The 14,204-nt window shown below is 38.2% G+C and overlaps 1 protein-coding gene across 2 annotated transcripts in view; it reads right to left on the reverse strand.

Moving 5' to 3' along the window:
* The window catches only part of tnksa (tankyrase, TRF1-interacting ankyrin-related ADP-ribose polymerase a), a 156,148-nt gene that overhangs the window by 61,575 nt on the left and 80,369 nt on the right, over positions 1 to 14,204 (reverse strand). For both annotated transcript variants that reach the window (XM_051938102.1, XM_051938103.1), the window contains 5 exons: positions 7,332 to 7,426; positions 5,618 to 5,684; positions 5,266 to 5,452; positions 2,749 to 2,870; positions 2,582 to 2,673 (listed from right to left, as the gene is read on the reverse strand). In XM_051938102.1, coding sequence (XP_051794062.1) covers positions 2,582 to 2,673; positions 2,749 to 2,870; positions 5,266 to 5,452; positions 5,618 to 5,684; positions 7,332 to 7,426 — 563 coding nt within the window. The remainder of the gene's footprint in view (positions 1 to 2,581; positions 2,674 to 2,748; positions 2,871 to 5,265; positions 5,453 to 5,617; positions 5,685 to 7,331; positions 7,427 to 14,204) is intronic.

Raw genomic sequence — 14,204 nt, forward strand, 5'->3', positions numbered from 1 at the left:
GCCACCCACCTACTCTCCGCCCTGACTCCACCCAGAATCTGCCTTGGCTCCACCCACACTCCACCCACCACCACCCTCTATTCCCCGCCCGACGAGTTTTTTGAAAATCCGAGTCTCGATGGGTTTTCCCGAGTTTCTACCAGGTCAGAGGCAGAACAAGTTGTCATGAAGAGGTGTTGAAGTCGGCGAGGATGGAGTGACTTTTTACAGCGACAAGAAGGAAGACGACTAGAAAAGTAGGTCTTTAACCAGCATAACTAAAATCCTTGCAGTCGCTCCACAGAAATGAGGGGAGGTAAACTTTTATCAGCCTCCATCCAGATGTTCAACTTGATATCTTTACTTTGAGATTTTTAGCACCACAAACCTTTAGTATCACACTTTCTGATTATTTATTAGGACTTTAATGGAATCCAGCAGCAGATTTAGTTTTTGTTCACAAACTTTATTCTTGTCGTCGTGGGACTGCAGGATTTAAAACTGTTCCTTCTATTTGACCTCATGTTTATTAGTTTTAGTGGAGAAAGTTATTTTAATTGTCCATTAGTCTGTTAAAAACCAAATAATAAATTGGATTAGTCAAGAGGTTTAAATTTCTTACTTTGTCATATTTTTAAAAAGTGACAAAAAAAATCTAAAAATAAAACGTCTTGAGACAATTTGACCTGTAATTGGTGTTCTATAAATAAAATGTAATTTAAATTGTTTGTATCCTGTAATGTTGGAGGAATTCAGCCATATATGTTGGAAAACACATTTTCTTTGTCCATTAATCTGTTGATTGTTTTCTCCACTAATTCATTTCTTGTTTTGGTTTATAAAATGTCAAACCCAAATATATTCAGTTTACTGTCATAAAAACCAAAAAGATTTACATTCATGATGCAGGAATCAGGCAGTTTTTCACTTTTGATCTTAGTTTAGCCAACTCGGGATATTGCAAGCTTGAATATGTGTTGTTATATACACATATTATGCTAAATATGCCTTCTTGTTGTGCTGTCGGCTGTCAGAATCGAAGTAAAGACAACCCTCATTTAAGGTTTTATTCAATACCTGGAGGGGCTCATCCATTTCAACAAAATCGAAGGCAGTTGTGGCTTCGTGCGATCAACCGGGATAACTGGTCGGAGGCACAAATAAGGAATGCATGGCTTTGCAGCGCACATTTCATTTCAGGTAAACGGTCATTCAGTTTTGATTTATATTTGTAAAATCCTTTATATCATTATCGTGCATGTGAGCAATAACAGGGTGTTTTGTCATTAGCGCAATGAATATGTTTGTTGACTTAGCCTTGTTATTTTGTTTTACGGGACTTTAGTAATTATAATAAATACTGTTTTAACAGGTCGTGCATCTGACGATTCAGACAGTCCTGATTTCGTGCCTGCGGTATTTCCTCACAGGCGTGACAGTCCCAACAGCACCAAAGCTAAGAACAAAATTGACAGGTAATGTGTACACTCACACCACGTTTCTGATACTGGATGGTATGTGAGTTCTTGTACGTGACCGCAAAGCACGAAATTAACAGCATCAAGGGATTTGTATGCCTTTAAATTCTCTTTCTTGTAAACGCTTGGCGAGTTGATTAAATATAAATAGATGTCCGGCCACTGAATATTAGGCCATTGCCTCATATTCTGTAACCACTCTTGTTGTGGCAATGAGTATGGGTCTGGTAGTTGCGTACCTGCACTAAGTGTCAACTTGCTTAAGTAACAGGTATGATCGGCAGGTGACAGCTCGTCAAGGTATGATTTCTTAACAATAACGTTCGGCTGTGCCATTGTTGTATATATGAAACATGCGGATGAACTTTTCACTTCCTGCACCGGGTCTGCGCGCGCATACGCTAGTGTTAGTAAACACTGCAAGCCATCTATAATGTAAAGCGCTTTGGATACCTTGCAGGTATAGTAAAAGCGCTATATAAATACAGACCATTTACCATATACTATGATGTTTTCTAGAGACATACCATGCTACTCTGTTTGTTCTGGCCCTGGGCCACTGCTCTCCTCCTCTGTTGTTTTCTGGATTGTTCTCAGCTTCATGCCTTCGTCCACTCGGCCTCCGTTGACTCGTCCTGCCTGCTGTCTCTGGAGCTAAAGAAATTCAACTTTCTTTTCTCTTTTGTTATATTTTACGGCATCATAACTTTCATTCAGCACAGAAGTTATTTTTTATTCTCTCTACTCTCTAGCCATGATCTCCTATAGAAATTGAGAACTTTATAATGTCGTGAAAAATGATTCCACAGTGGGTAAAAATGTGAAGTGCTTGTAGAGTAGTTTTATACCGAGCTGAAGCTATGACGGCTGCTACAGATGATCTAGATATTGTTGCTTTTATTTATATAATGTGTTTTTTTCATATGTTCTGTTCTTGACCAGACGTATTGAAGCGAAGACAGTTTGAATCACTTCTGAGGCTGTCGTCTTCACTTCCTGTTCAATATCACCGAAGTTCCTTTAAACAGAGAAGCGACGGCTTTACTGCTCTTTGGTGATTCGCATCAGTGATTTGTGATGTTCACCTCCAACATAAATCAGCCACGGGACACAGATCTACTCACTCTTTGTTCTTCTCGTTGACGTTGGCGCCTTTCCTCAGCAGCAGCTCCGTCACCTGTTTCCTTTTGGGGTGAGGCGACGCGACGGCACAATGCTAAGAGAAGCATCACGTTAGCACCTCGGCATCAGCGCACGATTCTGTGTGCAGCGTCATTCGTGTGAATCTCACCAGGGCGGTTTCATGCGTGTGAGGGTGTTTGAAGTTGATGATCTCCAGGGCGAGAGTCTTCTTCACTTTGGCCATGTCGGCTTCTCGAGCAGCTTGAAGCAGCGAGTGGCCCTTAAATTCATCTGCAGACGCACAAACACACAGAAAATGTCAACACAATGAAAAACAGAGACGACTGTCGTGGCTGCAGTTTGTTGCAAAAGTATCTAAACCAATAAAATCACAGCATAATAACCTATAAATAAGCACAACTCCTCATGGTTCCTTTGTTTTAGTGCAGTCTGAGAATTTTCACATTTAATGAATTATCTTTCTACAAAACATCATGAACAACCTGAAATTTGTTAAGAAAAATAAATCCAATTCCAGCAACATTAGGCCTCAGTTTATCATTTCCACATTACAACTTCCAGATCACAGAGTGTCTACAAAGGAACACAACATTTAGTCACAGCTATCTGGAAGTGAATGATGTAGGATTTTAATTTAAGATCAAAATGACAAAAGTCTGACAAAAAAAGACAAAAAACAACAAAAACAAGACAAAATATTATATACGTAAAAAAATAAAATATAAAAATCTGACTCAAAACGACAAAAATGAGAAACAGAACGACAAGAAATGAAAAAGAGACAAAAAAGTTACAAAGCGACAAAAAATTGACAAAAAAAGAACAGAACGATAATAAAAAAAGACAAAAAATACAAGCGAGATAAAAAGGAAACACAAAACAACAAAAGAACAAAGAACAATCTAGTATTTTACTTTATGATCCAAACAACTTGTCATGGTCTAGAAATGATTTTAAATTTATGGTTTTACTAATTTACAATCTGCAGTTAATGTCTTCTCTGTAATTTTTACACTTTGAGGGCCGGATTGGACCCTCTGGAGGACCACTTTTGGACCACGGGCCTCATGTTGGGCAAAGATTTTTGTTATTGGAAACAAAAAACAAAAAACTCTCTCGACTAGAGGTAACTAGGATGAACAGAGCATTACCTAAAGTAAATGTATTTAATCAGGTAAACACTTGAATTTAAAATTATATAGACAAAAAAACCACCAAATACTGGATTAAAATGATTTTTTTGGCCAATTTTGTACTTTTTTCCCATAAATGATGATAGAATTCTGCCAGCGCTCCAGAGTCAAGTCACCACAGCGATGGAGGATAATTATGTCACTCCTGATCTAAAACCAACAAAGAAGCATCTGGAGCTTCGGCTGAATCCAGAAACAGTTATGAGATTCCTCCTGTATTATTTCACTCGGTGACCCTGCAGCAGAACAATCCTTCACAAAGATCACTTCAAAGTTTTGTTTTGCTTCTTTTATAATAACACGCGAAGCAACCGTCTGTGTGATGGAGTCGGAGCGGAAACAAGTGATTATCCCCCCGGGACCTGAGAATTACAAACAACAAAACCGCTCTGCTCCAGAAGCAGTTCAGTCTGCGTTAAAGGAGACGATCTGCCGACGGAGCAGCAGCGTTCATCACTTACAATCAGACACTGAGACGAACGCCACAAAGAGTCACAGCTTCAGGGGAACAACGTGGTCAACAGAGAACAGCTCCATAAAAACACAGCAGAGAAGTGGGAAACAAAAGCAGCTCGCTCAGTTTTCACTGCACTTAGTCACACCATCACTGAAAGTGGACATTGGGGCATTTATTTACTTTCTTGCTGAGGAAAGAGCAAAAATACCTCGATAGAATGGGATGTTAATGCACCACAAGGCTGAAAAATCTGGATTTTTAACCCACAAAAGAGTAGGAAATCTGGATATAAACAAACACAGTGTAAAAACCGTAGACATACTGTAAGTACACAAAAGTGCAAAAAAAAAACAGAGTGGTAACGCACAAAAGTATAAAATCTCTGTATATTAAGACACAAAAATGGGAAAAAAAACCCACTGGGCATTAATGCACAAAAGTGTAAAAAAAAAATGCACAAAAGGCAAAAAATCTGGATTTTTAACCCACAAAAGAGTAAGAAATCTGGATATAAACAAACACAGTGTAAAAACCCTAGACATAAGTACACAAAAGTGTAAAAAAAAAAAGCACAAAAGGCAAAAAATCAGGATTTTTAAAGAGCAAAACTATAAGAAATCTAAAAATGAAGACACTAAAATGTAAAAACCCTCGACATAAACACATAAAAGGTTAAAAAAACTCAGAGTATTTTTATTTGCTGCCGCAGTTTCTCCTTTCCGCTTCACGTCTGCAGCGTTTCAGTCGGTTTAGAGCTCATGAAGACATCATTCTGTTCTGCTCAGCTATCAGACTTCTTCACACCGATAATTCTCTTTTCTCTGCTCCAGAAAACAACAGTTCTCTTGTCAGAAATGATTGAGATTCGCATGTTTAAACGTCTCACGGCAGCCGTTCCGTACGTCGCTGGCATAAAAACCGCCTTCTACTGAACCGACCTGCTCATTAATTCGGCTCTGCGACACGTTGAGCGGCGCCGTGACGCCGTGCAGCTGCTCTATGTAAATGAACTCACATGTGAGCCTCTCCTTCAGCTCCGGGGTGGGCGCCATGTCCACGGAGCTCTTGCTGTGGCAGTTGAGGAGGGTCGGGTCGGCGCCGTGGCTCAGCAGCAGAGAGCAGACCTCCACCCGGTTCTTAGACGCCGCCTCGTGCAGCGGCGTGAACTGCCACAGGTCCATGGCGTTCACGCAGGCGCCGTGCTGGAAAAAACACGGCAAACATTACACCGTTTGTACAGTTTGCTGTGTAGATGGGAACAGCTTGTTTATCGTGGAACAACAGCACGGTGTGGCTCCGTTTATGTTAAACATAATCGTGTTAAATAGGGGTCAGTGCAACAGGAAACACTAAGATTCTGTTTTTACCTTCAGCAGCAGCTCAGTAACTTCATAGTGTCCATAGGAGCAGGCGTTGTGTAGAGGCACCAGACCACTGGAAGAGGAAAAGATTCATTAACAATAAATGTCAATTCAAAAACTAATACTAGGGAAGTCCGATATTGGCTTTTTTGCTGATATCGTTCAACTCTAAATTTCTGATTCCGATATCAGCCGATACCGATACATGTGGGCTATTTAAACTAATTTTAGGTAACATCACGTCTCCTGTGGTGGAATTAACACGTCATGACTCATTTTATTGTGATGCTTCACTGGATGCATTCTCAGATGCAACAAGGCTTTGAAATGTAAACATTGTCGGTACAAAATAAGAACACCACTTCAACTTAAGTTATGGAAAAAAATGCCATACTTATACCATTATTCTTTTTTAATTGTCTCAAACAACAGTTCACACTCTCCCTCTCTCTATGAGTCGGTAAATGTCGGTCAAATCCAGCCATTATTTTATCGGTTTTCATGATAGGTAAAAAATAAACGATAACGATATTGACTGATATCACATTTTTATGTCAATATCAGGCCGATACTGCCAGACGTCCTGAACTAATATCAATTTCATTGCTTCTTTACTTCTTAATAATGGGTTCTAGCAGCTCTTTAATTGGGCACAAAGCAGCGATTTGAGCTAAATGTTAACATTTATAAGCTAACATGCTGTTATTTAAGCGGTATATTGTTTACCAGAGGGCAAAAAGAATAAGTCAGCTATTTCATTATTCACTGAATAACACATTTTTTGTTTGTTTTTTCATATAAAAACAACAGTGCTATCACGTACCAGCATTTCTTTGCTTTTTGCACTGTTCTCCCTTTAGCAATTGCTGTTTTGCACTACTGTGTATATATATATTTTTTTCTAGATGTGTAAATAGATATAGAACAGTTTTTTTAAAAATATTTTCTTTCCTTATTCCTAGAGTGACACCAACAGCTGAACCCACATTCTTTGAACGTTGTGTACGTACCGAAACTGATTCTTAGTTAAAAGGTTAAAATCCTGAAAATTAATGAGATGTAAATTTAAAAAACAGTCATTGAAAGAGGAGCATACTATAAATATCTAACATTTTTTGTCATAGTTTCTGAAGCTGACATTTTGAGGACCTCTATGTAACTTTTTGAAAACGATGCCTAAGGGTTAAAAAAAAAACAATCATGTCATATCTTTGTTCACTCTGAAGAAAACACTGTATCAGTAATCTAAAACTACTGAAACATCTGTTTTGAATTAGTAACAACGTCAATTATGATACAAAAAGTCCCGTAATTACATATTGATCCAGTTCTGCAGATATTTAACCAGAAACTGAAATGAAACTTTGACCTGAGGATCACCGGCATTATTAAAACTCATCTAATAAATGTGAGCGTCGACGTTGTTGTAGAGAAATGTCAAAAGCACAAATGTCAACTTCATGGTGGCAAAAGACAAAAAGTCAAGAGTTCAGACGAGTCATTGCCCGAGTCGTTCTCTTTATGCGTTTGTTGTATATTCACCTACTTAAATCTTATGAATTTTTATTTGGAATGAAAGTCACAAAAGATGGCACTCATGTTTCAGCCATAGAAAGCATCACCGATCACTTTTTTCCAGCCCTACTGTGACGTGTGCTGTGAACTGTTTTAAAAAGCTTCCCTCTTTATCTAAACCTCTCTGTGGTTGTGCTGTACGTACCCCTTGTCCTTGGCGTGGACATCTGCTCCGTGCTGTAGCAACAACTGAACTATCCTCACCCTGTTGTATCCGGCTGCCAGGTGGAGTGGAGTGGACTAAAGAGACAGAAATAAAAAGGAAAACAAGAGGAGAGGAGGACACAAAGAGTGGGAGGACGAACAGAGACATAAAGCAAACGTTAGCCCACATGATCTTCAAAACATTATCACCACCAATCCTGTGAACACTGAAGTTAAAGTTTCCACATCCTTCATTTTTAACCCTCCTGTTGTCCTCATTTACAGGCACCAAAAATATTGTTTCCTTATCTAAAAAAAATTCAGCAAAAAAATTCCCCAAATTTCTGAAAATTTGCAAAACCTCCCCAGATAGCAAACTATGGGTGAATCAATGTTGAATCTATGTTGAGACCGAACGTCGAAATTATACAGAAAGCGCAAGGTTGATAAAATGTTGAGTCAACGTTTGCTTACATAGATTCAACATTAATTAAACATTGACCTGTCAAACATTTTAATTAAACCAAAATACAACGTAGATTCAATGGTATTTTTTAAACACAAACTTCAATGTTGACAAAATGTTGTTGAATCAACGTTGATCCAACCATCAGTCTTCAACCGTAACCACAATTCAACCTTCTTAACCCTAATTCAACATTGATTTAACATCTTTTGCTATTTGGGTAAAGTGGGATTTATGGTTGAAAAGCAAACGTTGACTCAACATTTTATCAACCTTGCGCTTTCTGTATAATTTCTACGTTAGGTCTCAACATAGATTCAACATTGATTCACCCATAGTTTGCTATCTGGGTCCAGGAAGAAAATTCCAATAATTCCTTAAAAGTTTCCTTTCAAAAAAATCCCCCAAATTTGGCAAGAAAATTCTTGCAAATATTTTCAAAAAGTAAGTAAAAATCTTCCAAAAAAATCCTAAAAATATCTACAATATTCCATATATATCAATAAAACTTTTAATATTTTATTAAGAACATTCACAAAAAATCAACCAAAATCCAGTGAAATTTGCTGAATTTTGGTTGATTTTTTTTGTGAATGTTCTTAAGAAACATTTTTAATTTTTCTTTTTTTCCACCAAAAAATGTTCAAAGATTTCCCCAAAATGTTGAAAATGTGGACGCCAGAAGATTCACTGTGAAAATATTTGTTTTTTCCACATTTTCAAACTTTAAAACGGGTCAGTTTGACCCACAGGACGACACCAGGGATAACATCGGTCCTTGGCAGAAGAAATGAGCTTTTCCACCCTGAATCAGTGCAAAGTCTGACTATAATTCCGTCCATAACGCTGATGAAAGCTGCACTTCTGAATGCATTAAGATGGCACCGCGATGAGATGCAGCGTTTGGTCCACATGCTCTCAGTAGAAGCCATTTTTCCTCAGAGCCGGAGTGAAACGCTACAGCGACCACAACGCTCCCGTTATTCAGTCACATTGAACTTGTTACAGAGAGGTGAAAAAACGAAATGGAAAACCTGCCTGTAAGTCACGATATAAAAGCCGCTTTACAGCGCTGGGTGTACCATGGAGCCAACTGTGAATGGGACTGGGATTAAAATGATGCTACGGAACACACTGAGCCGACAGGAAACGTGCTGCATTTTGGGCAGTTCCATGAGATAAATGCCTTAAGTGTGGCAAAGTCTCTTTCACACATTGCATGCGTGGCCGGAAAATCCTCCAGAAGATTTCTGTCTGCTGACTTTAGGAGAAACTAATGGAAAATTCACAAATTTAAAACTTATGAACAGCGAAATCCTTTGGGTGAAAGAGTCAGTCCACACAAATACCAACAGAACATATTATTTCCTTTACATTCAGTGGCAACACATAACGACAAGTACCAGATATTAACTGCACGAGCTGTCGGTATGTTTTGGTGCTGCCACAAATCTACAACACCCTCTGGAGAGACTAACACAGGGGTGTCCAACATGAGGCCCGTGGTCCAAAAGTGGTCCTCCAGAGGGTCCAATCCGGCCCTCAGAGTGTAAAAACTACAGAGAAGACATTAACTGCAGATTGTAAATCAGTAAAACTATAAATTTAAAATCATTTCTAGACCATGACAAGTTGTTTTCATCATAAAGTAAAATATCAGATTGTTTATTGTTCTTTTGTGTCTCGTTTTGTAATATTTTGTCATGTTTTTGTCTTTTTTTGTCGTTTTGTTTCTGGTTTTTGTCTTGCTTGTTTTTTGCCTCATTTTTGTCGTTTTGGTTCAAAGGCAAAAAACAACAAAAAAAACAACAAAAACAAGACATAAAATGACAAAAAAAATGAGACGAACGACATGAAACAAAACAAAAAAAAGACACAAAAAATTCGACAAAAAAGTTACGAGGCCACAAAAAAATGTACAAATGAGACAGTAACGAGAAAAGCAATTACACAAATGAGACAAAAAATGACAAAGCCAGAAATAAAACAACAAAAAGTAGACAAACAACACAAGTGAGACAAAAAGGAAACGCAAAATGAAAAAAACATGAGACAAACGAAAAAATCAGACAATAAACAACAAAAACAAGACAAATGAAAATGAGACACAAAAGAACAATAAACAATCTAGTATTTTACTTTATGATCCAAACAGCTTGTCATGGTCTAGAAATGATTTTAAATTTATACTTTTACTAATTTACAATCTGCAGTTAATGTCTTCTCTGTAATTTTTACACTTTGAGGGCCGGATTGGACCCTCTGGAGGACCACTTTTGGACCACGGGCCTCATATTTAACACCCCTGCACTAAACAACACAATACTACAGCATCCATGAGCCTCGGGAATCAGCTGGTAATTCAAAATGCTTTGTGACTGCAACAAAAAGTGACGCAGCAGCTGCCATAGACCTGGTCAGTGGATGTTTCTTCCCAACATTTTACACATAAAAGTTTGCACCTTTGGGTTTTTACCAAACAACCAGCTTCTTCTGTAGCCAACTTGGTAATTACACGGATTGAAGATACAACCAGGACAGTTTTAGATCCATCCAAACCATGGCAGAGCTCCAGCTGGGAGCCTCCTGGAAAATGAATGGAACTTTTACTTTGGGAGCCTCAGATCCCAGAAACAACAACTCTGTTTGTCTGGTCCCACTAGTCTTACAAATAGCCCCTAAATTGCAATCCCTCTGGTACCGAGAGTGCTTCCAATGTCATCAGGACTGTTTGTTTGGTCCCAGGGAAAGTCTTTTCACAGGTAGGCGGATTGATTCTCCTGGAGGCAGAGAGATGCTACTCGAAACAGATTTTAAGTCTTTTTAAAGACACATTTCTTGTTGATTCACCCAGATTTTGTTTGGTAACACAACACTATGCCTCCATTATGGACAGCAGCATTTATTTCAGGGGTGTCCAACATGAGGCCCGTGGGCCAAAAGTGGTCCTCCAGAGGGTCCAATCCGGCCCTCAAAGTGTAAAAATTCCAGAGAAGACATTAACTGCAGATTGTAAATTAGTAAAACTATAAATTTAAATCATTTCTAGACCATGACAAGTTGTTTTGATCATAAAGTAAAATACTAAATTGTTCTTTAGTCATTTTGAGTCTCAATTTTGTAACATTTTGTCTTGTTTCTTGTCATTTTTTTGTGTCTTTTATCGTTTGTCTCATTTTGTGTTTTTTTGTCAGTTTGTGTTTTGCTTTATTCATTGTTTTGTGTATTGTTTTTGTAATTTTGTAGCACCATTTTTTCATTTTTTTGTCTTGTTTGTACTTTTTTTGTCACTTTGTAACTTTTTTGTCACATTTTGTAACTTTTTTTGTTTCGTGTTGTTTGTCTCATTTCTTGTCATTTTGTATCTCATTTTGTAATATTTTGTCTTGTTTTTGCTGCTTTTTTGTCTGTTTCTTATCGCTTGTGTCACGGTTTTTGTCGTTTTGTGTTTTTTGTCTCATTTTTGTCAGTTTGTGTTTTGCTTTATTCATTGTTTTGTGTATCGTTTTTGCCATTTTGTCTCACAGTTGTCATTTTTTTGTCGTTTTGTAACTTTTTTGTCACATTTTGTCACTTTTTTGTTATGTTTCGTGCCGTTTGTCTCATTTCTTGTCATTTTGTTTCTCGATTTTGTTGTTTGTGTCTCATTTTTGTAATATTTTGTCTTGTTTTTGCTGCTTTTTCGTGTTTTCTTGTCTGATTTTTGTCGTTTTGATCAGAAAGTAAAATCCTACATCATCAGGTCCAGACGACTAAATGTTGTGTTCCTTTGTAGACACTCTGTGATCTGGAAGTTGTAATGTGGAAACGATAAACTGAGGCTGAATGTTGAGGAAATTTAGCTTATTTTTATTCCGAAATTTCAGGTTGTTGATGATGTTTAGTTAAAAAAATAATTCCTTAAATGTGAACATTTTCAGAATGTACTTTTTTGCACTAAAACAAAGGAACCATGAGGAGTTGGGGATATTTCTAGGTTATTATGCTGTGCTTTTACTGGTCACTGGAGATCAAATTGTGCTGAATGTGGAACCTGGACTAAGATGAGTTTGACACCCCTGATTTAATAAAGCAGCATATGTAAATGTTTTAGAAAAACAGTGTTATTTCTTAGAAAAAACGTAAATCTTTGGTTTAAATGTGCGGCCTGAGTGGTCATAGTTGCTACCTAAGCTTGGGTTATGTGTTGTTCCACTTAAACATCTCTAAATGGACATTTTATAGATGGAAGCTGATGGTCTGATGAATGAAAATGTGACAGGAAGACGGCCTCATGTTTGAAAGGGCTTCATCACCTATGCATGTGGCGGCCATATTTCACACATTACTCTTCATAAAGGTAGCACAGAGGTGACGGCATGGAGGAGAGGTTTATCATCTTTCCTGACTGATTAGGTTTTTTTTTTCAGAAGCAGAGTAGGAGCATGTGGTCCTCCTGACAGACCTCAACCCTCAGTCCCACTCAGGTGACCGCCCTGCTTTTAGCGGTCTCGTTTTTCCACCAGCGCCGGTCCATAAAAGGCACCGAGGGGGCGAAAAAACGAGTCGGTGAAGCTCTGGCATGTGCACTGATTGTACCGTCGCCCCCCGGGATCAGGAGTGATGCTTAAAGAAAGGGCAAAGACTTCTACCCGTCATGCATGAGGTCACGTCACTACAGATGATTCCACTGACAAACATGTTGTGCTGTTGGGAATGTGACGAGGGAAGAGGACCAGGAGGTGTCTGCAGGATTCACATGTTCAGGTGGAAAAACGTCTGCATCCAGCAAACTCAAACCTCTAAAGCAGGGCTGTCAAATTCATTCTAGTTCAGGTTCCACATTCAGTCCAGTTTGATCTCCACTGACCAGTAAAGTCACAGCATAGTAACCTATAAATAACCACAACTTCTATTGTTTCCTTTGTTTTAGTGCAAAAAAAAAAGTTCAATTTCAGCAACATTCAGCCTCAGTTTATCATTTCCACATTACAACTTCCAGATCACAGAGTGTCTACAAAGAAACACAACATTTAGTCACAGGAATCTGGAACTGAACCAGAGAGGATTTTACTTTATGATCGAAACGACAAAAGTCAGACAAAAAACAACAAAAACAAGACAAAATATTACAAAAACTACACACAAGCAACAAAAGCAAGAAAGAAAATGACAAAAAAAAATGAGACAAACGACATGAAACAAAAGAGACAAAAAATTTGACAAAAAAGCAACAAAGCGACAAAAAACTGCACGAGACAAAAAATGACAAAATTGTGAAACAAAACGACACAAACGATGCCAAAGCAATGAATAAAGCAAAACACAAAATGACAAAAATGAGACAAAAAACACAAGCGAGACATAAAGCGAGAAACAAAACGACAAAAATGAGAAACAAAATGACAAAAATGTGACACAAAAAAAGAGACAAAAAAAGACAAAAAACATAACAAAACGTGACAAAAATGACACACACAACAAAAATGAGAAACAAAATGACAAACGTGACACAAACAAAAAGAGACAAAAAAAGACAAAAAACATAAAGAGTTACAAAAATGACACACACAACAAAAGTGAGAAACAAAACTGCAAAAAACTGAGACAAATGAAACAAAACAAAAAAGTGACCAAAAATTTACAAACGAGACAGAAAATTGTCAAAAACAATACACAAAGCAATGAATAAAGCAAAACACAAAATGACAAAAAAATGTGACACAAATGATTAAAGTCATACGAAAAAAGACAAAATATTACAAAAATGAGACACAAAATGACAAAAGAACAATCTAGTATTTTACTTTCTGATCTAAACAACTTGTCATGGTCTAGAAATGATTTTAAATTTATAGTTTTACTAATTTACAATCTGCAGTTAATGTCTTCTCTGTAATTTTTACACTTTGAGGGCCGGCTTGGACCCTCTGGAGGACCGCTTTTGGACCACGGGCCTCATGTTGGACACCCCTGATCTAGAGGGGGCGTCGATCTGCGCTGAGCAAACAATTTACCAACATTTTTCGGGATGCCAACTGCAAATAATGTCACGGAGAACATAAAATGAAGTCACGGCATTCAGAAACGCTACAGTTCATGCTAAAGACTCCATCTGCTCTGAGAGGTCGCTGAAAGGTCGTCTGTGGAGAAAACTCTTTCTCCTAAGTCAACGTCATTTCGCAAGCTGTGATGCAAAACCTCGGCAACATCAAAAGCATGAAGCGTTTTGTCAAAGTGGAGCTCCTGTGACTCTCAGCCACTTCTCCCGCTCATTACGGCGTCTTGAAAAACAGATCATCCTCGCTGATCTCTGCTGCTCACTCAGAGGTTCATCCGAGCAGCAGCAGCAGCAGCAGCGGTGAGGCGGGTGGACAGATGGTACACTCGTATTTACAGGATGTGACAGCAGCGTTCGGAGGGAGCTGA

Source organism: Acanthochromis polyacanthus, chromosome 18 (genome assembly GCF_021347895.1).
Source record: "Acanthochromis polyacanthus isolate Apoly-LR-REF ecotype Palm Island chromosome 18, KAUST_Apoly_ChrSc, whole genome shotgun sequence".
Taxonomy (NCBI): Eukaryota; Metazoa; Chordata; class Actinopteri; family Pomacentridae; genus Acanthochromis; species Acanthochromis polyacanthus.